The following is a 26,847-nucleotide window of genomic DNA, read 5'->3' as shown; positions in this document are numbered from 1 at the left end:
AAAAAAGGTGCTATCTAGAATCTAAAAGGGTTCTTCAGCGGTCCCCATAGGAGAACCTTTTAAAGAACCCTTTTTGGTTCCAGATAGAACTATTATGGTTCCAGGTAGAACCATTTTGGGTTCCATGTAGAACCCTTTCTACATGGAATCCAAAAGGGTTCTTTCTACCTGTAACCAAAAATAGTTATCTTATTGGGACAGCCGAAGAATCCTTTTGGAACCCTTTTTTCTAAGAGTGTACTGTCATCTCAGTGACGTCCTCCTCTAGCAGTCACAATCCCTGCAGCTGGCTGGCGTATTAACACAATGACTGCAAATAATAATCAGTGGCTTAAGGCTCACTTAAAATAAATTGAAATAGAGAAAAAATAAATTACGTGGTGGAAGGGGAAGATGGAGCAGAGGGATGTCAGTTTTTTGGAGGCTCATCTGCAATTGGGTATGCGCCAGAGTGGGGTAGGAAGAGTGTGTATGTGTGTGAGACAGAGAGAGAGAGAGAGAGAGCGAGAGAGAACACAAGCACAAGCGGTCGGGTGGTGGCTGGTGTTCTCTGCTGCAGCGATCTGTCCTGGAGCAGAGCTACACAGCTACACTACACAGCAGCACAGCACAGCCGCAGGGTTCCAGCTACAAGCAGCCCAGAGAGGACTAGCCAACACACAGAGAGAGACCCCGCTGGCTGTCCACAGAGACACGCAGAGAAACACACCAGAAAGGGGGAGATAGAGGGTGATCAAATAGACATAAATATAGAGGACAGGAGGGGAGAGGAGGTACTCGTCATCTCCATGGACACAGGGAACTTTCAGCAGTGCACTCTGCTCTCCACGATGGTTATTCATATTTCCCTTCTCATCCGACAGCAGAAAACTTTTCCTTTTAAAAGTTTGAGAGACGGAGGTTCGAGTATTTCTTACCTACCAACATCTCTTTGTGTCACTTGTTGGCTGTTTTGTGTGTGTGTGTGTGTGTGTGTGTGTGTGTGTGTGTGTGTGTGTGTGTGCGTGTGCGCGTGTGCGTGTGTGTGGGTGGGTTAGTGTTGGTGTTGGTGAGAAAGTGTATTAGTGAGTGTGCGATTGAGTGTATAAGTGATTAAGTGAGTGTTTGTCTGAATGAGTAAATGATTGAGTTTGAATGCATCAATGTTAGAAAGGCTAGAAGACGGGTACCTCTAACTTACAAGCAACTTCATCTTTCCTCACAGTTTTCCCAGTGAGGATCCAATCTCTTCTCTAAGGACCTTGTCAAGAAGATTTGTGTTTTCTACCGGGATCATTTCAAAGGATACCTCCTTCGCGTGTAAGGAACCACTGGATATATTTCTCCACCTTAGACTCCTATCAACACTTTGAAGGAGGCATTCCTCTCTCCTATAAGGACCCTTTGAGAGACTCTTTTACCTACTCTACTCTATTAGGAGTGGGTGAGAAGGACAGTGGCAGATTTTCTCCAAGGATTTTCGCTGTCTCTGTGTCAGGATGGCTGGCTGTACCTGCCGCTGCAGACAGGGGGTGCTCAAGTTCATCCAGTCTTTACGCAGACTCGTTTTTGGGACCCTCACTAAAGGTACTGCACCCTCCTCAACTAACACTCCTTTAGCTCTTCTACTTTTTTTCATTAGCTAGTGGAATAGTGACATTAGCTAGGGTAACAGTGACATTAGCTAGGGTAACAGTGACATTAGCTAGGGTAACAGTGACATTAGCTAGGGTAACAGTGACATTAGCTAGTGTAATAGTGACATTAGCTAGGGTAACAGTGACATTAGCTAGGGTGACAGTGACATTAGCTAGGGTGACAGTGACATTAGCTAGGGTAACAGTGACATTAGCTAGGGTAATAGTGACATTAGCTAGGGTAACAGTGACATTAGCTAGTGTAATAGTGACATTAGCTAGGGTAACAGTGACATTAGCTAGGGTGACAGTGACATTAGCTTGGTGCTGGGTCAAGCTTGAGGCTGACAGTAGTGAACAGTGGTGTCACATCCATCCAGTGATGCCCCGTTGTTGCCCCGTCATCGCCCCTGAGGAACTAAGTGATGAGCTCAAGTTGTGACACTGGCGTATCCTCTGTTTACTCCCCCTAGGCAACTTCTGTGTCTTTACTCTCTACCGCCCCCTCCTGTTTCACCAGGTCCTCTCCTACGCCTGTCCTTTATGCCTGCATTTTCCTCTCTCCTTACCTCCTTCACACAGCTATCTGATTGTATCTCCCTCTGGTGTCAGTGGCCTGCTGTCTCTATTCCTCACCTCCTATCCCCACATCAGCAGAAAAGCGCTGCATGGTGTGTCACTATGGCAACACAGCTCAGGGAGACCTGACAGAAAGAGAAATAGCTAAATGCTGCTCTATACAGCACTTGACCACTCTGACTAATAAAGCTCCTCTTATCACATACAGTCTATTGTCCACTTTATCGTCCTCTTCTTCACACACTGCCTGCTCTACCTGGTGTCTGCAGAAGGCTGTGAGTGTGGCTGGAGGCACGGGCTCTGGCTCCTCAGGTTCAGCACCCTTTTATTGAGCTTCTTCAATGGAGACTAATCAAATCATTCAGACGCTGGCCATTAGTCTGTGTTCTCAATGATATCACAGGCTGGAAAAAGTGAGAACAACCTGTTCACTTTCTCTGGGCTGCAAAATCTACACTAGCCAATCCATCACTGTCAAATGAACCAGGCAGTATTAGATGGCAGTTAAATTAAACCACAATTGTGAGCATTTCACTGGAGCTAAGACTTTCTGACAGGGCCTGATAACACTCAGTGGTAGTTGAGCAGTCCCTCTAACTGACAGTTTTGGTTTGATGCTTGGTAATGCAAGTGTTGAGAACTAAGCATAAAGACTGGCCAGTTCCTGGCACTACTGTCATAGAGTCTCTCTGTCTCTCTCTCAAAACTTTCAAATTTCTTGACATTTTCCACAATGACTGACCTTCATGTCTCAAAGAAATTATGGACTGTCTTTTCTCTTTGCTTATTTGAGCTGTTCTTGCCATAATATGGACTTGGTGTTTTACCAAATAGGGCTATCTTCTGAATACCACCCCTACCTTCTCACAACTCAACTGATTGGCTCAAATGCATTAAGAAGGAAAGAAACTGTACATATTTACAGCTGTAACAATGATAAGTGTCGATTGGGGGGTTGGGGCAGGATAAATGTTTTTGACTGTCTCCACAGTGGCAATGTTGATGAGGATGGGGGAGTGCCCAACCTGGTTCCTCCTGAAGTCCACAATCAACTCCTTTGTTTTGCTGACGTTGAGGGAGAGGTTGTTTACCTAATTTTTGCACTCAAGCCTTGCTCAAGGTCATATCCACATATTTTCCAACTAGTCGGCTCGACCCAGCGACCTTTCGGTAACTGGTCCAACGTTAGGCTAACTGCCAACCCTGAATCCTAGAAGCCAAAAAAAAAATAGTCCACAGAAATGGCCTGCAACAGTTACAATCAACCATTGAAAATATGCTAATTGTGAGCTGTTTCCCAGTTTCCCATGGCAACCCTAATCTAGGTGCCACGGTCGGTTTAGCATGGTCGGTTTAGCATGGCCTATCGTGGAATGGTGTGTCTCTGTTTGATGGTATTTTACAGTGAGCAAAAACAAGACTTGCTCTCTTATTTTTCACCCTGCTTTACAGCTCTGTGTGGTACAGTAAGATCTGTGTGGCACAGTAAGATCTATGTGGTACTGTAAGATCTGTGTGGTACAGTAAGATCTGTGTGGTACAGTAAGATCTATGTGGTACAGTAAGATCTATGTGGTACTGTAAGATCTGTGTGATACAGTAAGATCTATGTGGTACTGTAAGATCTGTGTGGTACAGTAAGATCTATGTGGTACTGTAAGGACTGGAGGAAAATGAAAAAGTGCTTTACATTTTTTGAAAATCGATCAATCTGGCCCTTTTGGAAGTAAAACCAGAAGTAAAAGCATTCCCTCACGCTCTGGCAAAAAGCATTGTTACCTGAGTGCTTTTTACCTTTTGGGGATTTGTGTGTGTGTGTGTGTGTGTGTGTGTGTGTGTGTGTGTGTGTGTGTGTGTGTGTGTGTGTCCACATTACTTTTACTTTAATGCTGTATCAGCCTTCAATGTGATATTTCAACATAAGCTTGTCTTTGTGCCTGCGCTGCCTTTGTGGATTGTGCAAAGCAGTGTGTGTGGGGGCGCGTGTGCGCATCTGTGTGTATGTGTGTGTGTGTGTGCATATATGTTTCAGTGTGTGCGTGTGTGGATTCTAAACCTGAATTCATGCAGGACTAAGACCTTCCTCTCACTACCCTCTCCTTGAGGCTAAAGACACAATTGAAGTGTCAGTTTACAAGATGTTCTTTACCGTTTCCATTTCAGGCTTCTTTATCTTTCTCACCCTCTCCCTCCAACTCTCTCCTGTTGATTTCCTTATGTTCCAGTATCTTTCCTTTTTACTGTACCCTCTGTCCTTTCATCCTCTCATTACAAATACTTTTTCTTCTCTCATTGGCACAGCTGGAATGTTCTGATGCCAAATTTTCTCCGGCAGTGTCTTATGTAAATGTAACATTAGATCCAGCAACAACAAAAAATCAGGCTCACAACACTACCACCCTTTTCTTCCACCTCTTCTCTTTCCTCACACAATGAGTAAATAATGAGAACAAGATGATTGTGTATATACAGGTATTTACATAGGTTTGTGTGTATTTCTGGATTTGTGTGTAAGTGTATGCCTGGGGTGCATCGTGACCTCAGCCATAAACATAGGCTGATAGGACCTGACCTGAGTTGCCACCTATCTGCAGGACTGGCTAGGGTGTCTCTTATCTGCAGGCTGTATGGTGCTGGCTATGGTGCCTTTTATCTGCAGGCTGCATGGTGCTGGCTAGGATGCCTCTTGTCTGCAGGCTGCATGGTGCTGGATAGGGTGCCTTTTATCTGCAGGCTGCATGGTGCTGGCTAGGATGCCTCTTGTCTGCAGGCTGCATGGTGCTGGATAGGGTGCCTTTTATCTGCAGGCTGCATGAGGTTGGGAGGGGTGCCTCCTACTGTATCTGCAGGCTGCAGGGGCTGGCTGGGGTGTGCAATGGAGTGATAAAATGAGAGAGAGAGAGAGAGAGAGAGAGAGAGAGAGAGAGAGAGAGAGAGAGAGAGAGAGAGAGAGAGAGAGAGAGAGAGAGAGAGAGAGAGAGAGAGAGAGAGAGAGAGAGAGAGAGAGAGAGAGAGAGAGAGAGAGAGAGAGAGAGAGAGAGAGAGAGAGAGAGAGAGAGAGAGAGAGAGAGAGAGAGAGAGAGAGAGAGACACCACAGATACAATTAGCTTGTTAGCGACTGGAGTGTACAACAGGTACTTCTCTCTCGACCTTAGAGGAAACCCTACCTAACTTAGACTCAATGGATTCTAACAAAGATTTAATTCGTTTCAAAAACCACCTGCAGGATGACCCCATCTTCTCTGATAAAAGTCAGAGAAAGTATTTAGTTTGGCCCATTAGACATCACTGCTCAGTGCTCACTGTCCATTTGAGCTTTCAAATTAAACACACATATTTAAATATGTTGATAATGACACATAAATGTGGTCTATTGCTATATGTCTATTGCTATTGCAAATCACTATGACACCCCCCTCCCCCTCTATGTTTATAAGCCTGTATTACAATTGATATTCATTAAGAATGCATGGTCCATTAATTAAAGGGCATTTTTGTGTCTAAGGTTAAAGCAGCTATATGATATTCCAGTGTTTTTACTCTGGATTGAGAAAGATATTTGATCCGACAGAATTGTCACTTTATTCTCTCCTTGTACATTGCTCCAAATGTGAAGACAAGGTGTAACTATTTCCTAGAACACCAACACCACCATACGAGACAAGTTAAACACCTTTTTCTCCCGCTTCGAGCATAATGACTCTGAGCTGACGAGGAGAGCCCCTGAGGACAATGTGGGATACGTCTCCACGGAGGATGTATGGAAGCCTTTCAAGCGTGTTAACTCTTGCAAGGTATCCCTAGCCGCACCCTCAGAGCATGTGCAGACCAGATAGCTGTTGTGTTTTCAGACATTTACAATCTCTCTCTAGCTCAGGCTGTTATCCCAACCTGCTTCAAGATGTGGACTATCATCCCTGTGCCCAAGAAAGGGAAAGTAACTGAACTGAATGACTACCGACCCTTAGGACTCACTACTGTCATCATGAAGTGCTTTGAGATGCCAGTCATAGACCACATCACCTCCTCTCTCCCCGACACACTCGACCCTCTCCAATTCACCTACCGCACTGACAGATCCACAGATGACACAATTTCCATTTCACTGCACACTGCCCTCACCCACCTGGACAAAAGGAATGCATAATGCTGTTCATCAACTACAGCTTGGCCTTCAATACCATAGTGCCCTCTAAGCTCATCACAAAGCTCTCTTCCCTATGCAACTGGGTCCTAGACTTCCTGACGGGCTGGACCCATGTGGTGAAGGTGGGCAACATTATCTCCTCCACACTGATCCTCACCACTGGGGCCCAACAAGGGTGCATCCTCAGTCCCCTCCTGTACTCCATGTATACCCATGAATGCGTTGCCTCATTCAGTTCCAACTCCATTATCAAGTTTGCTGACGACATGACAGTGCCAGGCCTGGTTACCAACAACAACGAGTTGTTGGCCAATTGTGCACCGCCCTATGGGACTCCAGTTGTGATACAGCCCGGGATCGAACCAGAGTCTGTAGTGACGCCTCTAGCACTGAGATGCAGTCCTTCTGATTTACTTACCTGCACTGATGGAGCTTGAAGCAAAAGAAGTTCACTGTACCCTGTGATTATATCGATGAATGTGACTAATAAACCCATCTAATCAAATGTATTTATATAGCCCTTCGTACATCAGCTGATATTTCAAAGTGCTGTACAGAAACCCAGCCTAAAACCCCAAACAGCAAGCAATGCAGGTGTTGAAGCACGTTGGCTAGGAAAAACTCCCTAGAAAGGCCAAAACCTAGGAAGAAACCTAGAGAGGAACCAGGCTATGAGGGGTGGCCAGTCCTCTGCTGGCTGTGCCGGGTGGAGATTATAACAGAACATGGCCAAGATGTTCAAATGTTCATAAATGACAAGCATGGTCAAATAATAGGCCTGGGACAGATAGCACAGTGAACATGTCAGGATTCCATAGCCACAGGAAGAACAGTTGAAACTGGAGCAGCAGCACGGCCAGGTGGACTAGGGACAGCAAGGAGTCATCATGCCAGGTTGTCCTGAGGCATGGTCCCTGTGCTCAGGTCCTCCGAGAGAGAGAAAGAAAGAGAGAAAGAGAAAATTAGAGATAGCATATTTAAATTCACACAGGACACCGGATAAGACAGGAGAAGTACTCCAGATATAACAAACTGACCCGAGCCCCCCGACACATAAACCACTGCAGCATAAATACTAGCTGAGACAGGAGGGGTCAGGAGACACTGTGGCCCCATCCGATGATACCCCCGGTGATACAGGGCCAAACAGGAAGGATATAACCCCACCCACTTTGCCAAAGCACAGCCCCCACACCACTAGAGGGATATCTTCAACCACCAACTTATCATCCTGAGACAAGGCCGAGTATAGCCCACAAAGATCTCCGCCACGGTACAACCCAAGGGAGGGGCGCCAACCCAGACAGGAAGATCACATCAGTGACTCAACCCACTCAAGTGACGCACCCCTCCTAGGGACGGCATGAAAGAGCACCAGTAAGCCAGTGACTCAGCCCCTGTAATAGGGGTAGAGGCAGAGAATCCCAGTGGAAAGAGGGGAACCGGCCAGGCAGAGACAGCAAGGGCGGTTCATTGCTTCAGAGCCTTTCCGTTCACCTTCACACTCCTGGGCCAAGACTACACTCAATCATATGACCCACTGAAGAGATGAGTCTTCAGTAAAGACTTAAAGGCTGAGACCGAGTTTGCGTCTCTCACAAGGGTAGCCAGACCATTCCATAAAAATGGAGCTCTATATGAGAAAGCCCTGCCTCCAGCTGTTTGCTTAGAAATTCTAGGGACAATTAGGATACCTGCGTCTTGTGACCGTAGCGTACGTGTAGGTATGTACGGCAGGACCAAATCAGAGAGATAGGTAGGAGCAAGCCCATGTAATGCTTTGTAGGTTAGCAGTAAAACCTTGAAATCAGCCCTTGCCTTGACAGGAAGCCAGTGTAGGGAGGCTAGCACTGGAGTAATATGATCACATTTTATGGTTCTAGTCAGGATTCTAGCAGCTGTATTTAGCACTAACTGAAGTTTATTTAGTGCTTTATCCGGGTAGCCGGAATGTAGAGCATTGCAGTAGTCTAACCTAGAAGAAACAAAAGCATGGATACATTTTCTGCGCCATTTTTGGAAAGAAAGTTTTTGATTTTTGCAATGTTACGTAGATGGAAAAAGCTGTCCTTGAAACAGTCTTGATATGTTCGTCAAAAGAGAGATCAGGGTCCAGAGTAACACCGAGGTTTTTCACAGTTTTATTTGAGACGACTGTACAACCATTAAGAGTAATTGTCAGATTCAACAGAAGATATCTTTGTTTCTTGGGACCTAGAACAAGCATCTCTGTTTTGTCCAAGTTTAAAAGTAGAAAAGTTTGCAGCCATCCACTTCCTTATGTCTGAAACACAGGATTCTAGTGAGGGCAATTTTGGGGCTTCACCATGTTTCATTGAAATGAACAGCTGTGTGTCATCCGCATAGCAGTGAAAGTTAACATTATGTTTTCAAATGACATCCCCAAGAGGTAAAATATATAGTGAAAACAATAGTGGTCCTAAAACGGAACCTTGAGGAACACCAAAATTTAAGTTGATTTGTCAGAGGACAAACCATTCACAGAGACAAACTGATGTTTTTCCTACAGATAAGATCGAAACCAGGCCAGAACTTGTCCGTGTAGACCAATTTGGGTTTCCAATCTCTCCAAAAGACTGTGGTGATCGATGGTATCAAAAGCAGCACTAAGGTCTAGGAGCACGAGGACAGATGCAGAGCCTCGGTTTGATGCCATTAAAAGGTAATTTACCACCTTCACAAGTGCAGTCTCAGTGCTATGATGGGGTCTAAAACCAGACTGAAGCATTTCGTATACATTGTTTGTCTTCAGGAAGGCGCAACAGCCTTTTCTAAAAATGTTGAGAGGAATAGAAAATTTGATATAGGCCGATAGTTTTTTTATATTTTCTGGGTCAAGGTTTGGCTTTTTCAAGAGAGGCTTTATTACTGCCACTTTTAGTGAGTTTGGTACACATCCGGTGGATAGAGAGCCGTTTGTTATGTTCAACATAGGAGGGCCAAGCACAGGAAGCATTTATTTCAGTAGTTTAGTTGGAATAGGGTCCAGTATGCAGCTTGAAGGTTTAGAGGCCATGATTATTTTCATCATTGTGTCAAGAGATATAGTACTAAAACACTTGAGTGTCTCTCTTGATCCTAGGTCCTGGCAGAGTTGTGCAGACTCAGGACAACTGAGCGTTGAAGGAATACGCAGATTTAAAGAGGAGTCCGTAATTTGCTTCTAATAATCATGATATTTTCCTCAAAGAAGTTCATGAATTTATTACTGCTGAAGTGAAAGCCATCCTCACTTGGGGAATGTTGCTTTTTAGTTAGCTTTGCGACAGTATCAAAAATAAATTTCAGATTGTTCTTATTTTCCTCAATTAAGTCCGAAAAATAGGATGATCGAGCAGCAGTAAGGGCTCTTCGATACTGCACGGTACTGTCTTTCCAAGCTAGACTTCCAGTTTGGTGTGGCGCCATTACCGTTCCAATTTTCTGGAAGCTTGCTTCAGAGCTCGGGTATTTTCTGCATACCAGGGAGCAAGTTTCTTATGAGAAATGTTTTTAGTTTTTAGGGGTGCAACTGCATCTAGGGTATTGCGCAAGGTTAAATTGAGTTCCTCAGTTAGGTGGTTAACTGATTTTTGTCCTCTGACGTCCTTGGGTAGGCAGAGGGAGTCTGGAAGGGCATCAAGGAATCTTTGTGTTGTCTGTGAATTTATAGCACGACTTTTGATGCTCCTTGGTTGGGGTCTGAGCAGATTATTTGTTGCAATTGCAAACGTAATAAAATGGTGGTCCGATAGTTCAGGATTATGAGGAAAAACATTAAGATCCACAACATTTATTCCATGGGACAAAACTAGGTCCAGAGACATGTTGGACAAAACCCACTGAGTCGATGATGGCTCTGAAAGCCTTTTGGAGTGAGTCTGTGGACTTTTCCATGTGAATATTAATGTCACCAAAAATTAGAATATTATCTGCTATGACTACAAGGTCCGATAGGAATTCAGTGAACTCAATGAGGAACGCTGTATATGGCCCAGGAGGCCTGTAAACAGTAGCTATAAAAAGTGATTGAGTAGGCTGCATAGATTTCATGACTAGAAGCTCAAAAGACGAAAAAGTAATTGTTTTTTTTGTAAATTGAAATTTGCTATCGTAAATGTTAGCAACACCTCCGCCTTTGCGGGATGAATATGGTCACTAGTGCAACCAGGAGGTGAGGCCTCATTTAACACAGTAAATTCGTCAGGCTTAAGCCATGTTTCAGTCAGGCCAATCACATCAAGATTATGATCAGTGATTAGTTCATTGACTATAATTGCCTTTGAAGTAAGGGATCTAACATTAAGTAGTCCTATTTTGAGATGTGAGGTATCACGATCTCTTTCAATAATGACAGGAATGGAGGAGGTCTTTATCCTAGTGAGATTGCTAAGGTGAACACCGCCATGTTTAGTTTTGCCCAACCCAGGTCGAGGCACAGACACGGTCTCAATGGGGATAGCTGAGCTGACTACACTGACTGTGCTAGTGGCAGACTCCACTAAGCTGGCAGGCTGGCTAACAGCCTGCTGCCTGGCCTGCACCCTATTTCATTGTGGAGCTAGAAGAGTTAGAGCCCTGTCTATGTTGGTAGAATCTAACTTCTAATCGCACAAATTACATCCCTTGGAGTCGTGAAGTGTTATTTTTAGCAAATCTGTCCATTGGACTGTGGCAGATCTGATTTCCTCAGGCATATCTAAACAACTTAATTAATAAATAAAATAATACCAAGATAATTACCATAGACATGCTTGAGCTGTATCAGTTACCATGGTTATGGTTAAGAGTTATTTTTGAAAGACCTTTCAGGGGTCTTGAGGGGGAAGCTTGAGGGAGTGAAGCGAAACATTGAAGTAGGAGTGAGGGCAACAAGAGTGGTGCTGCTGACTGCATCTTCTGCCCAATCACTCAGCTCTCTCCCAGAGGAGTATGGGTAAAGGTGGGTGATTCTCTGGAGAGACCATAGTAGCACAAACTGAAAACAGACTCACACGCTTGGACACACACAGAGATACAGACACATTCTCTCACGAACAGGCAAACACAATGAAGAGTCTTACGCACGCAGACACACACACACACACAGGTACCCACACAACACATGCAAAACTCTCATGGGCCCACACACCTTGATACACTCACATCTATGTTCAAGGTCTGATCATGCATATTGTCATACACTTGGGTGAGTTTAGCTAGAAGACCTGGACTCAGGTCCCATTGGGTGTGGTGTGGGACCACAGCAAGCCCCTCCATTACATTCTATACCTGACCCTTACGTATTCAACACCCCTCCCTCTTACCCCCCACTGCTCTCTCTCTCAGTCATCTGACTCTGCCCTTCAAGACATGCTCACTGTGACTCAGCCTTCTAAACAGTACATCCTGGACCACTCTCCTTTCCTCTCCTCCACTTACAACACCTCCCCAGTCCCCACTCTGTTTTCTACACCTCCCCAGTCCCCACTCTGTTACAACACCTCCCCAGTCCCACCTCTGTTTCAACATCTCCCCAGTCCCCACTCTCTTTCAACACCTCCCCAGTCCCCACTCTGTTTTCTACACCTCCTCAGTCCCCACTCTGTTACAACACCTCCCCAGTCCCACCTCTGTTTCAACATCTCCACAGTCCCCACTCTGGTTTCTACACCTCCCCAGTCCCCACTCTGGTTTCAACACCTCCCCAGTCCCCACCCTGGTTTAACACCTCACCAGTCCCCATTCTGGTTTAACACCTGCTTTCAACATCTCCCCAGTCACCACTCTGCATTCTACTACTCCCCAGTCCCCACTCTAGTTTCTACCCTTCCTCAGTCCCCCACTCTGCATTCTACACCTCCCCAGTCCACACTCTGCTTTCTACATCTCCCCAGTCCCCACTCTAGTTTCTACCCTTCCTCAGTCCACCCTCTGCTTTCTACATCTCCCCAGTCACCACTCTGGTTTCTATACCTCCATAGTCCCCACTCTAGTTTCTACCGTTCCTCAGTCCCCCACTCTGAATTCTACACTTCCCCAGTCCCCACTCTTCTTTCTACACCTTCCCCACCACTCTACATTCTACATCTCCCCAGTCCCCACTCTGCATTCTACACCTACCCAGTCCCCACTCTGCTTTCTACACCTACCTAGGCCCCCCTCTGCTTTCTACACCTACCCAGTCCCCACTCTGCTTTCTACACCTACCCAGTCCCCACTCTGCATTCTACATCTACCCAGTCCCCACTCTGCTTTCTACACCTACCCAGTCCCCACTCTGCTTTCTACACCTACCCAGTCCCCACTCTGCTTTCCACACCTACCCAGTCCCCACTCTGCTTTCCACACCTACCCAGTCCCCACTCTGCTTTCTACACCTACCCAGTCCCCACTCTGCTTTCTACACCTACCCAGTCCCCACTATGCTTTCTACACCTTCCCCACCACTCTACATTATACACCTCCCCACTCTGTGTTCTTCACTTCCCCACTCCCCACTGCTCAACCTGTTCTTCCTCTACTCTCATATATATATATATATATATATACACAGAGGGGCAAAAAAGTATTTAGTCAGCCACCAATTGTGCAAGTTCTCCCACTTAAAAAGATGAGAGAGGCCTGTTATTTTCATCATAGGTACACTTCAACTATGACAGACAAAATGAGAAAATTAAAATCCAGAAAATCACATTGTAGGATTTTTAATGAATTTACTTGCAAATTATGGTGGAAAATAAGTATTTGGTCAATAACAAAAGTTTCTCTCAATACTTGGCAATGACATAGATCAAACGTTTTCTGTAAGTCTTCACAAGGTTTTCACACACTGTTGCTGGTATTTTGGCCCATTCCTCCATGCAGATCTCCTCTAGAGCAGTGATGTTTTGGGGCTGTTGCTGGGCAACACGGACTTTCAACTCACTCCAAAGATTTTCTATGGGGTTGAGATCTGGAGACTGGCTAGGCCACTCCAGGACCTTGAAATGCTTCTTACAAAGCCACTCCTTCGTTGCCCGGGCGGTGTGTTTGGGATCATTGTCATGCTGAAAGACCCAGCCACGTTTCATCTTCAATGCCCTTGCTGATGGAAGGAGGTTTTCACTCAAAATATCACGATACATGGCCCCATTCATTCTTTCCATTACACGGATCAGTCGTCCTGGTCCCTTTGCAGAAAAACAGCCCCAAAGCATGATGTTTCCACCCCCATGTTTCACAGTAGATATGGTGTTCTTTGGATTGCAACTCACCATTCTTTGTCCTCCAAACACGACGAGTTGAGTTTTTACCAAAACATTTTATTTTGGTTTCATCTGACCATGTGATATTCTCCCAATCTTCTTCTGGATCATACAAATGCTCTCTAGCAAACTTCAGATGGGCCTGGACATGTACTGGCTTAAGCAGGGGGACACGTCTGGCACTACAGGATTTGAGTCCCTGGCGGCGTAGTGTGTTACTGATGGTAGGCTTTGTTACTTTGGTCCCAGCTCTCTGCAGGTCATTCACTAGGTCCCCCCGTGTGGTTCTGGGATTTTTGCTCACCGTTCTTGTGATCATTTTGACCCCACGGGGTGAGATCTTGCGTGGAGGCCCAGATCGAGGAAGATTATCAGTGGTTTTGTATGTCTTCCATTTCCTAATAATTGCTCCCACAGTTGATTTCTTTAAACCAAGCTGCTTACCCATTGCAGATTCAGTCTTCCCAGCCTGGTGCAGGTCTACAATTTTGTTACTGGTGTCCTTTGACAGCTCTTTGGTCTTGGCCATAGTGGAGTTTGGAGTGTGACTGTTTGAGGTTGTGGACAGGTGTCTTTTATACTGATAACAAGTTCAAACAGGTGCCATTAATACAGGTAACGAGTGGAGGACAGAGGAGCCTCTTAAAGAAGAAGTTACAGGTCTGTGAGAGCCAGAAATCTTGCTTGTTTGTAGGTGACTAAATACATATTTTCCACCATAATTTGCAAATAAATTCATTAAAAATCCTACAATGTGATTTTCTGGATTTTTTTCTCTCATTTTGTCTGTAATAGTTGAAGTCTACCTATGATGAAAATTACAGGCCTCTCTCATCTTTTTAAGTTGGAGAACTTGCACAGTTGGTGGCTGACTAAATACTTTTTTGCCCCACTGTGTATATATATATGTGTATATATATATATATATATATATATATATATATATATATATATATATATATATATATACAGTTGAATTCGAAAGTTTGCATACACTTAGGTTGGAGTTATTAAAACTAGTTTTTCAACCACTCCACAAATGTTTTGTTAACAAATTATAGTTGTGGTAAGTCAGTTAGGACATCTACCTTATGCATGACACAAGTCATTTTTCCAATAATTGTTTACAGACAGTATATTTTACTTATAATCACAATTCCGGTGAGTCAGAAGTTTATATCCACTAAGTTGACTGTGTTTTTAAACAACTTGGAAAATTCCAGAAAATGATGTCATGGCTTTAGAAGCTTCTGATAGGGTAATTTACCTCATTTGAGTTAATTGGAGGTGTACCTGTTGATGTATTTAAAGGCCTACCTTCAAACTCAGTGCCTCTTTGCTTGACATCATGGGAAAATCAAAAGAAATCAGCCAAGACCTCAGAAAATTGTAGACCTCCACAAGTCTGGTTCATCTTTGGGAGCAATTTCCAAATGCCTGAAGGTACTGTACAAACAATAGTACGCAAGTATAAACACCATGGGACCACGCAGCCGTCATACAGCTCAGGAAGGAGACGCGTTCTGTCTCCTGGAGATGAATGTACTTTGCTGCGAAAAGTGCAAATCAATCCCAGAACAACAGCAAAAGACCTTGTGAAGATGCTGGAGGAAACAGGTACAAAAGTATCTATATCCAAAGTAAAACGAGTCCTATATCGACATAACCTGAAGGCCGCTCAGCAAGGAAGAAGCCACTGCTCCAAAACCGCCATACAAAAGCCAGACTACGGTTTGCAACTGCACATGGGGACAAAGATATTGGAGAAATGTCCTCTGGTCTGATGAAACAAAAATAGAGCTGCTTAGCCATAATGACCATCATTATGTTTGGAGGAAAAAGAGGGATGCTTGCAAGCCGAAGAACACCATCCCAACCGTGAAGCACAGGGGTGGCAGCATCATGTTGTGGGGATGCTTTGCTGCAGGAGGGACTGGTGCACTTCACAAAATAGATGGCATCATGAGGTAGGAAAATTATGTGGCTCTATTGAAGCAACATCTCAAGACATCAGTCAGGAAGTTAAAGCTTGGTCGCAAATGGGTCTTCCAAATGGACAATGACCTCAAGCATACTTCCACAGTTGTGGCAAAATGGCTTAAGGACAACAAAGTCAAGGTATTGGAATGGCCATCACAAAGCCCTGACCTCAATCCTATAGAAAATGTGTGGGCAGAACTGAAAAAGCATGTGTGAGCAAGGAGGCCTACAAACCTGATTCAGTTACACCAGCTCCGTCAGGAGGAATGGGCCAAAATTCACCCAACTTATTGTGGGAAGCTTGGTGAAGGCTACACGAAAAGTTTGACCCAAGTTAAACTATTTAAAGGCAACGCTACCAAATACGAATTGAGTGTATGTAAACTTCTGACCCACTGGGAATGTGATGAAAGAAATCAAAGATGAAATAAATGATTCTCTCTACTATTATTCGGACATTTCACATTCTTAAAATAAAGTGGTGATCCTAATTGACCTAAGACAGGGAATTTGTTCTGAGATTAACTGTCAGGAATTGTGAAAAACTGAGTTTAAATGTATTTGGCTAAGGTGTATGTAAACTTCCGACTTCAACTGTATACAGTGGCTTGCGAAAGTATTCACCCCCTTGGCATTTTCCCTATTTTGTTGCCTTACAACCTGGAATTAAAATCTATATTTTGTCCGGGCATTTGTATCATTTGATTTATACAACTTGCCTACAACTTTGAAGATGCAAAATATTTGTTTTGTGAAACAAACAAGAAATAACACAAAAAAAAAGAAAACTTGAGTGTGTATAACTGTTCACCCCTCCCAAAGTCAATACTTTGTAGAGCCACCTTTTGCAGCAATTACAGCTGCAAGTCTCTTGGGGTATGTCTCTATAAGCTTGCCACATCTAGCCCCTGGGACTTTTTGACCATTCTTCAAGGCAAAACTGCTCCAGCTCCTTCAAGTTGGATGGGTTCCTGCTGTTGTACAGCAATCTTTAAGTCATACCACAGATTTTCAATTGGATTGAGGTCTGGGCTTTGACGAGGCCATTCCAAGACATTACAATTTTTTCCCTTAAACCACTCGAGTGTTACTTTAGCAGTATGCTTCAGGTCATTGTCCTGCTGGAAGGTGAACCTCCGCCCAAGTCTCAAATCTCTGGAAGAGTGAAACAGGCTTCCCTCAAGAATTTCCCTGTATTTAGCGCCATCCATCATTCCTTCAATTATGACCAGTTTCCTGGTCTCTGCCAATGAAAAACATCCCCACAGCATGATGCTGCCACCACCATTCCTCACTGTAGACATGGTGTTCTCAGGGTGATGAGAGGTGTTGGTTTTGCGCCAGACCAAGCATTTTACTTGATGACCCTAAAGCTCAATTTTAGTCTCATCTGACCAGAGTACCTTCTTCCATATGTTTGGGGAGTCTCCCACATGCCTTTTGCTTATTTTTTTTTAAGCAATTACTATTTTATGGCCACTCTTCCGTGTGCGGCTTAAAGTGGTCCTATGGACAGATACTCCAATCTCCAATCGCCCAACTCTGTGGAGGGTACGTCTTAAAGTGGTCCTATGGACAGATACTCCAATCTCCACTGTGGAGCTTTGCAGCTCCTTCAGGGTTGTCTTTGGTCTCTTTGTTGCCTCTCTGATTAATTCCCTCCTTGTCTGGTCAGTGAGTTTTGGTGGGCGGCCCTTCTCTTGGAAAGGTTTGTTGTGGTGCCATATTCTTACCATTTTTTTAATAATGGATTTAATGGTGCCCTGTGGGTTGTTCAATTTTTATTTATTTTTTTACCCAACCCTGATCTGTACTTCTCCACAATGTTGTCCCTGACCTGTTTGGAGAGCTCCTTGGTCTTCATGGTGCCACATGTTTAGTGGTGTTGCAGAATCTGGGGCCGTTCGGAAGAGGTGTATATATACTGAGATCATGTGACACTTAGATTGCACACAGGTGGACTTTGTTTAACTAATTATGTGTCTTCTGAAGGCAATTGGTTGCACCATATCTTATTTAGGGGCTTCATAGCAAAGGGGGTGAATACATTCCATTTAGTCTTTTAACCTTTTGCGACGAGCAAACCCGTATCCGGAAGCGTAATCATAGCCTCAACTGCATTAGCATAACGCAACGGACATAAATACCCCTATAAACTTTTCCTATTCATGAAAATCGCAAATGAAGTGAAATAAATATATTCAAACACAAGCTTAGCCTTTTGTTAACAACACTGTCATCTCAGATTTTCAAAATATGTGTTACAGCCAACGCTAGACAAGCATTTGTGTAAGTTTATCATGGCATAATGCTATGCTAGGCTCTGCTGGCAGCAGGCAACATTTTCACGAAAACAAGAAAAGCAACCAAATTAAATAATTTACCTTTGAAGAACTTCAGATGCTTTCACTCAGGAGACTCCCAGTTAGATAGTAAATGTTCCTTTTTTCCAAAAATATTATTTTTGTAGGCAAAATAGCTCCCTTTTGTTCATCATGCTTGGCTGAGAAATCGACCCTAAAATGCTACAACTATAACGCCAAACTTTTTTCCAAATTTGCTCCATAATATCGACAGAAACACGGCAAATGTTGTTTAGGATCCATCCTCAAGGTGTTTTTAACAAATATATTCGATAATATATCCGTCTAGGCAGTTGGTTTCTCATAAGAAGCGATTGGAAAAATGGCTACCTCAGTATTTTACGCAAGGTTTTCTGCGGGAGACACCATGTGACCACATGCCATATATGGTCCCTTACAGCCATTCTTCAAGGGAAATGCCTAAAAAGACATCACAATGCTGTAGACACATTGGGGAAAACGTGGAAAACGTAAGCTCATTTGTAGCTCATTCACAGCCATATAAGGAGTCATTGGCATGAGGCGGTTTCAAAAAATGCGGCACTTCCTGGTTGGATTTTTATCTGGGTTTCGCCTGTAACATCAGTTCTATGGCACTCACAGACAATATCTTTGCGGTTTTGGAAACGTCAGAGTGTCTTCTTTCCAAAGCATAGTCGAGCATCTTTTCGTGACAAAATATCTTGTTTAAAACGGGAACGTTTTTCATCCAAAAATTAAAATAGCGCCCCCTAAATCCAACTGGTTATTACGAATTTTTTTAAACAAGTTATTTTTTTAATTTCACTTCACCAATTTGGCCTATTTTGTGTATGTCCAATACATGAAATCCAAATAAAAATCCATTTAAATGACAGGTTGTAATGCAACAAAATAGGAAAAACGCCAAGGGGGATGAATCTTTTTGCAAGGCACTGTTTATATATACAGTTCCAGTCAAAGGTTTGGACACACCTAGTCCTTCCAAGGTTTTTCTTTATTTTTTATATATTTTCGACATTGTATAATAATAGTGAAGACATAAAAACTATGAAATAACACATTTGGAATCATGTAGTAACAAAAAAAGTGTTCGAAGCAAATCGAAGTGTATTTTATATTTGAGATTTTTCAATGTAGCCACCCTTTGCCTTGACGACTGATTTGCACACTCTTTTTTATTTGAGTTACTGTTTGTTTTGGCAAATGTTTCTTAGAAACGACGCAACCGTATTTTCTTCTAACGTGGTTCCTGCTATCTATATTTGCAACCGTTGTGTACGTGTGCTGCTTCTGTGAGCCACAGCCGAGGCGTTCATATTTGAAAAACTTTCCTTCACACCACAATCGGTAGTGTAACACAACACATAAGACATTTGGGCTACATTGCTGATGTCTGTCATCTCGTCAACCATGATGGTTACAAAGGGGGTTTTCTTCAATTCTTCCTTCATATCATTAAATTCAGGTAATCAGGCTATGGTAGCTGTAGCCAAATGGCAGTTTAACGTGCTGTCGTACTCAGCCAAGAAATCCAGTATTTCCAAGTAGTTTCCCTTATTAGCTGATTCTTTACCCTCATCATGTCCTCTGAATGTTAATTATTGCTTGCCTAAAAACACAACTGTATGAATAAGGCACTTTAGAATCTCCCTGTTGTGCCTGACTTTATCATTGTGGGCAAGTGTCTCATTGCACCACTGCTCGTTAAGAAGGTCTACTCTTGCTTCCCCAAATGTTTTTAAACTCACTGTAGCTCGCAGGTGTGAAGTTGAGTTTTTGTGTCGAAGTGCTGACTTTGTCAAACAGGCTAAATCTTTGAAACCAGTTGTCCAGGATGAGCTATTATCAGTGCTGAAGAGAAAGCAATTCCAACTGTAAGCTTTTTTTGTCAGCTCACGGCCGGTTATCCACGGATGCGCTCATAATTATTAACTTGAAAATACCTTTCAAAACTCTTTTCTCGTTGCACCAAATAGGCATTGCAGGAGTTGTTCTCCCAGTCTGTATAAGATTGAACTTTTCATAAAAAGTTAGTCTTGAAAAGGGCTATGCTAACAATTTAGCCACCCCATTGTCCTCGATTACTCTCTCTGCATTTGCCATCGCCATCGTTACATACACTCACTGCAAAAAGCTAGCCAGTTAGCTAGGCTTAAGCGTGAGAAAACAAGATAATGCTCGCTATTGGCTCTGAATTAGTGACTTATACTTAGGCCTTGAGGCCTCATACAATTATCCCACCTATTACAGGACAATTTGTGATTGGTTGATTCTACTGTCATTCCAAAATGCTGCTCTAATTGAAGTCAATGTCTTCTTTTTCCAACACAAACTGAAGAAATTCAATAGGAAGACCATTACAATTAAGACAAAAAAATATTAAATCAATGGAAAACAAAATTACAAATTATAATATATAAAAATACATGCAGATTTGTATCTATCCTAAGGCCCTCTCTGAGGGCGTAGAGGGCTCTGATGGTTCCCCACTGTCAGATACTGATCCTGTCATTGACAAGATCTTCATTGCCCATTTCTCACCCCTGTTCCTAGTTGTAGGCTCAAACGTAGGTGTTATTTAATTATGGGGATTGTACAGGAGGGTATGGCACTACGCTCGATTCGGTATGGTATATAGTATATATAGTACTTTATAGTATGGTATGGCAAGGTACACTACACAATTATATAGTGTAGTATAGAATGAGACAAATAGAGGGAAGAAATGCACTTTTTGTGTTCTATTACGTCAGTTAATTTGTTGTACTTCCGGTATTCCATTCAATCATAAGGAAATGAGAGATCATTGGCTTGATGTAATGATGACAGGAGGATGATTAAAGCTATTATATTGGGTCGATATATGATTAAATAAAATATTGTTATATTTTACATTTGATTACATATTGTGATTGCAAGACTATACTCTATTTGAACTTTACAAATCAAAACTGTGCAGTTTTATCAGTTAGGCTGTATCAAAATGTTGGAAATTAAGTCTAAGTGAATTATCTAAGCCATGTTTTTTCGCCACAACAAAGATTATTCAATGAGAATCCGAATATGTTAAATAAGCAGACAAATTGCACGGGCTGGAATTATTTAGTCATTAATGCCACAAAGTTATTATATCGGATATGGCCATATTTGGAGTAGCGTATCATAGAAGAGGTCTCAACCTTAATTGCAATTGTCTACAATGCTGCCACCTGTTGGTCATGAATTGGCACCACAACAACTTATTACAGGCACTGCTACACTGTGTGTGTTTGTGTGTTTTCTGTGTACCGGTGTGTGTGCTCTGTGTTTATGTGCTTTATGTGATGAGTATGTATGCTTCATTGTAATGCACCTCTTAAAATATCAACAGATATGGTAGAGATACATTGATCTATTAGAGATGCAACTCTCAAATACAGAAACCTGAGTTTTGAAAATGTGAAGAAAATAGAGCAATACATTTTTCTCCTTTGCTTTGTCTCTGGTGAGACTCGTTTTATCTCATTTTGCCACCAGATGGCAATGTGCTCCTGCCCTATCAGTGTCCATGTCAGACAGTAGAATGCCATGAATGAGAGAGAATATTTGAAACAAAATAGTATATTATAGGAATGGGGAATAATTTGAATTTAAATAATTTGTGTGTGTGTGTGGGGGGGGGGGGGTGGGGGGTGGGGGGGGAATGAGCAGGGAACTTCAGGAGGGGGGTGGGGTACAGAGAGGATGAGAGGATATAGATGTCTGCTGGAGAGGTGGGAGGAGTGCTTGATTGATGAGAAGTGAAGGATGCTCTCTGTTAGGAGCTGGAGCAAGATATGTATGGCATGGTGATCTCATGTTTGTGGTGCTCATAGTGGCCTGGGACTTTAATGCAGGCAAACATTTTTACCAGCATATCACGTGCTACCAGAGGGAAAAAAATCCTAGACCATCTTTACTCCACACACAGAGATGCATACATACAAAGTGCTCCCCCACACTCCATTTGGCAAATCTGACCATAATTATATCCTCCTGGTTCCTGCTTACAAGCAAAAACTAAAGCAGGAAGTACCAGTGACTACGGAAGTGGTCAGATGACGCGCATGCTAAGCTACAGGACTGTTTTGCTAGCACAGACTGGAACACCAGCTGTTCTGGACGACTGTGTGATAACGCTCTCGGTAGCCAATGTGAACAAAACCTTTAAACAGGTCAACATTTACAAAACCGCTGGGCCAGACGGACTACCAGAACATTTACTCAGAGCATGTGCGGACCAACTGTCAAGTGTCTTCACTGACATTTTCAACCTCTGCCTGACCGAGTCTGAAATACCAACATGTTTCAAGCAGACCACCATAGTCCCTGTGCCCAAGGAAGCTAAGGTAACCTGCCTAAATGATTACTGCCCCATGGCACTCACGTCGATAGCCATGAAATGCTTTGAAAGGCCATGGCTCACATCAACAGCCTCCTCCCGGACACCCTAGACCCATTCCAATTCGCATACCACCCCAACAGATCCACAGCTGACGCAGTCTCAATCACACTCCACACTGCCCTTTCTCAGCTGGAAAAAAGGAACACCTATGTGAGAATGCTGTTCATTGACTACAGCACAGCGTTCAACAGCATAGTGCCCACGAAGCGCATCACTAAGCTAAGGACTCTGGGACTAAACACCTCCCTCTGCAACTGGATCCTGGACTTCCTGACAGGCCACCTCCAGGTGGTAAGAGTAGTCAACAACACGTCTGCCACGCTGATCCTTAACACGGGGGCCCCTCAGGGGTGTGTACTTAATCGCCTCATGTATTCTCTGTTCACCTATGTCTGCGTGGCCAAACACGACTTCAACACCATCATTACATTTGCTGACGACACAACAGTGGTAGGCCTGATCACCGACAACAATGAGACGGCCTATAGGTAGGAGGTCAGAAAACTGCCAGTGTGGTGCCAGGACAACAACCTCTCCCTCAATGTGAGCAAGACAAAGGAGCTGATCGTGGACTACAGGAAAAGGCGGGCCGAACAGGCCCCAATTAACATCGACGGGGCTCTACGGGGAGCGGGTCGAGAGTTTCAAGTTCCTGTTCTTATTTCCCCTCAGGAGACTGAAAAGATTTGGCATGGGTCCCTAGATACTCAAAAGGTTCTACAGCTGCACCATCAAGAGCATCCTGATCAGTTGCATCACTGCCTGGTATGGCAACTGCTAAGCATCTGACTGTAAGGCGCTACAGAGGGTAGTGCGAACGGTCAGTACATCACTGGGGCCAAGCTTCCTGCCATCCAGGACCCCCCCTCTTGTACACTGCTGCTACTCTGTGTTTGTTTGTTACCTATGCATATGCTTCGTCCCCACCTACATGTACAGATTACCTCAACTAGAAGGTACCCCTACACACTGACTCGGTACCGGTGCCCCCTCTATATAGCCTCGTTATTGTTATTCTTATTGTGTTACTTTTTATTATTACTATTATTATTATTTTTAGCCTACTTGGTAAATATTTTCTTCTTCTTGAACTGCACTGTTGGTTAAGGGCTTGAAAGTAAGCATTTCACGGTAAAGTCCACACTTGTTGGCAAATAAAGTTTGATTTGATTTCATAGTTATGTATGATTTAATGTATTTATCTGTATATGCTGGTGGTGTGTTGTGTGTGCATATAAAGCAAATTATTGTAAAGTTGAGAGAGAAATAGGCTTTTGTTGGGGTTGTAAATGATCAAGTGTCAAGTACACGTGTGTAAATCAATATTAAGAAATGAGGGGGAACGTAGAGAGCGATATACAGGCTCCTCTTCTCTACCCTCCTCTCCTCCTAACTCCTCTTTGCTGGTTGGTGTCCTCTCCTCTACACTCCTCTCCGCCTAACTCCTCTTTGCTGGTTGGTGTCCTCTCCTCTACCCTCCTAACTCCTCTTTGCTGGTTGGTGTCCTCTCCTCTGCCCTTCTCTACTCCTAACTCCTCTTTGCTGGTTGGTGTCCTCTCCTCTATCCTCCTCTCCTCCTAACTCCTCTTTGCTGGTTGGTGTCCTCTCCTCTCTGTCAGGACCCGGTGTGACGAGAGGGAAAAAGAGGGCAGAGCAGGAGAGGGATGGATGTTAAGGTTAAAATGAGAGAGTGCGGGGGAGAGTTACAGGAAGATGAAACGATGAGGGTTCTTGTGTGGACAGATTAAAGGGGGTTCGATTGAGGCCCAGCATCACTGAGGCTTGTTATGGCAGCTGACAGTACCATCCACATAGACAGGGGAAAGTCTCATAATTTCCCCCTGATCTCCAGCACTCCCTCCTCTCTTTCGGAGGATATTTTCTCGTCAGATCATGAGTTTCTCTATTCCCCTTTCTCCGTGGAGCCATCTTTTTCCCTAATTTAAACTGTCTCTACCAACTCATAACCTTTTCTCCCTCACATCATTACACCATCCAAGGACGACGACACACAGCGAGAAAGTGAACAAATGTTGTAGTTTTTAATTGTCCCTTCCAGTGCACTCCGATCTCCACTGTATTGTCCTGTGTAATCCCTCTGTTCTCTCTGTAGGGGGAGATTTAGTCAGTGATCCACAGATTAAAACATCCTTTCACCATCCTCCCTGAGGTTTCTAATTAACTATCTAATTTAATCTATATTTAATCTTCTCAGCTCTGGGCCCGTATCCACAAAGAGTCTCAGAGTAGGAGTACTGACCTAGGATCTGTCCAAATAACATTATTCATTATGATCTAAAATTCTAAACTGATCCAAGATCAGCACTCCTACCCTGAGACGCTTTATGGATAAGGGCCCTGATCTCTCCTCAGTGTCTGAAGAGCACTGGGCGTGTTCGACTCGCATCCCTGACAGATACATACAATAGCTAGTGTGGGACAGTTGTCATTGGCAACAGGTAGGGGAACTAACTCTGTGAATACTGTTGTACTGAAACTGAGCGTGTGTGGAGACAAAGGGCAGGACATGGTCAGGAGCATTCTGGGATGTGTTAATTAATCTACTCTCAACTTTTCATTATAAAGTACCGGTGTAGTTTGTTGCATTTGAATGAGTCTGTTGGCCAACTTTCCAAGTACTGTATGTTGCGTTTATTAGTGCTGTTGACTTTCATGAACGAAAGATGAGGGAGGAAGGGTTCTTAGGAGGGAAAGAGAAACCATTGATCTACCACAAAAAAGGGTTTAACAATAATCTCGTCTCCTTCACGTATTTAGGGATTGTATGAGATAGTGGGCACTGAAGAATTGAGACGAGAAGGAGAGAAGTACAAACTGTGTTAATCAAATGTGCATCCCAGCAAAAAGTGCATATGTGAAAATCCACAAGATAGTAAAGGAGGGGGAACTAGAGAGGAGGATTCAGGGAGCAGAAAAACCAGTCAGAGAGAGGGAGAGAGGAAGAGTGAGGATCACAGACTTTTGAAACAAAGACAATGCTTTCCAACAGAGAGGAGCATGCACTTGTGTATTAGAGCAACAGAGACAGAGGTATAAAGAACAGAATTACAGAGAGGAACTCAGAAAGACAGGGACGGAGAGAGGTAGAGCACTCAAAAATCTTGAGAAGAGGAAGAGACATTGAGATGGGGGTTGTGCTGGGAACTTTCCCCATGCACACCAAACAGGTTGACTACAGAAGACGAGGTATGAGAATGTATCATCATATACATGGAAGTGTGTGTGTGTGTGTGTGTGTGTGTGTGTGTGTGTGTGTGTGTGTGTGTGTGTGTGTGTGTGTGTGTGTGTGTGTGTGTGTGTGTGTGTGTGTGTGTGTGTGTGTGTGTGTGTGTGTGTGTGTGTGTGTGTGTGTGAGAAAGTGTGTACGTGCGTGTGTGTGCGTATGTGAGTGTATGTGAAATGACCAAGTCAATAGCGCAGCACTCTCCAAGAGACCGATTTCAGGGCTTGATTAGAGCCTGTTCACTTATTGATCATTGATTTTGTTTAGGAGGATTCAGGACATTAGTCTGTACACAAATGTAAACTTTGATGTGAGCGGACTGTTTGCATTTGTTTTAGAGGAGGTACTTTGTGTGAGTGTGTTTAATACAGTATGAGGGTGCTGTGAGTGTGTTTAATACGGTATGAGGGTGCTGTGAGTGTGTTTAATACGGTATGAGGGTGCTGTGAATGTGTTCAATACAGTATGAGGGTGCTGTGAGTATGTTCAATACAGTATGAGGGTGCTGTGAATGTGTTCAATACAGTATGAGGGTGCTGTGAATGTGTTCAATATAGTATGAGGGTGCTGTGAGTATGTTCAATACAGTATGAGGGTGCTGTGAGTGTGTTTAATACAGTATTATTGTCCTGTGAGTGTGTTTAATGCAGTGTGGAGGTCCTGTGAGTGTGTTTAGTACAGTATGAGGGAGCTGTGAGTATGTTCAATACAGTATGAGGGTGCTGTGAGTATGTTCAATACAGTATGAGGGTGCTGTGAGTGTGTTCAATACAGTATGAGGGTGCTGTGAGTGTGTTCAAAACAGTATGAGGGTGCTGTGAGTATGTTCAATACAGTATGAGGGTGCTGTGAGTGTGTTCAATACAGTATGAGGGTGCTGTGGGTATGTTCAATACAGTATGAGGGTGCTGTGAGTGTGTTCAATACAGTATTATGGTCCTGTTATTATGGTCCTGTGAGTGGGTTTAATACAGTGTGGGGGTCCTGTGAGTGTGTTTAGTACAGTATGAGGGCGTGTGAGTGTGTTTAATACAATACGAGGGTGCTGTGAGTGTGTTTAATACAGTATGAGGGTGCTGTGAGTGTGTTTAATACAGTATGAGGGTCCTGTGAGTGTGTTTAAAGCAGTATGAGGGTCCTGTGAGTGTGTTTAAAGCAGTATGAGGGTCCTGTGAGTGTGTCAATACTGTATGAGGGTGCTGTGAGTATGTTTAATACAGTATGAGGGAGCTGTGAGTGTGTTTAATACAGTATGAGGGTGCTGTGAGTGTGTTTAATACAGTATG

The 26,847-nt window shown here is 43.6% G+C and overlaps 1 protein-coding gene across 1 annotated transcript in view; it reads left to right on the top strand.

Annotated features, from left to right (window-relative positions):
• The first annotated feature begins 487 nt into the window (after window positions 1-487).
• Window positions 488-26,847, top strand: part of LOC110509916 (A-type potassium channel modulatory protein KCNIP1) — a 53,593-nt gene continuing 27,233 nt past the window's right edge. Inside the window, exons 1-2 of the mRNA XM_021591133.3 lie at window positions 488-900; window positions 1,205-1,566. Coding sequence (XP_021446808.2) covers window positions 1,479-1,566 — 88 coding nt within the window. The 5' untranslated portion in view covers window positions 488-900; window positions 1,205-1,478. The remainder of the gene's footprint in view (window positions 901-1,204; window positions 1,567-26,847) is intronic.

Source organism: Oncorhynchus mykiss, chromosome 29, assembly GCF_057628025.1.
Source record: "Oncorhynchus mykiss isolate SJ-2025 chromosome 29, ASM5762802v1, whole genome shotgun sequence".
Classification (NCBI taxonomy): Eukaryota; Metazoa; Chordata; class Actinopteri; order Salmoniformes; family Salmonidae; genus Oncorhynchus; species Oncorhynchus mykiss.
This window is presented reverse-complemented; position numbering and strand designations above follow the sequence as displayed.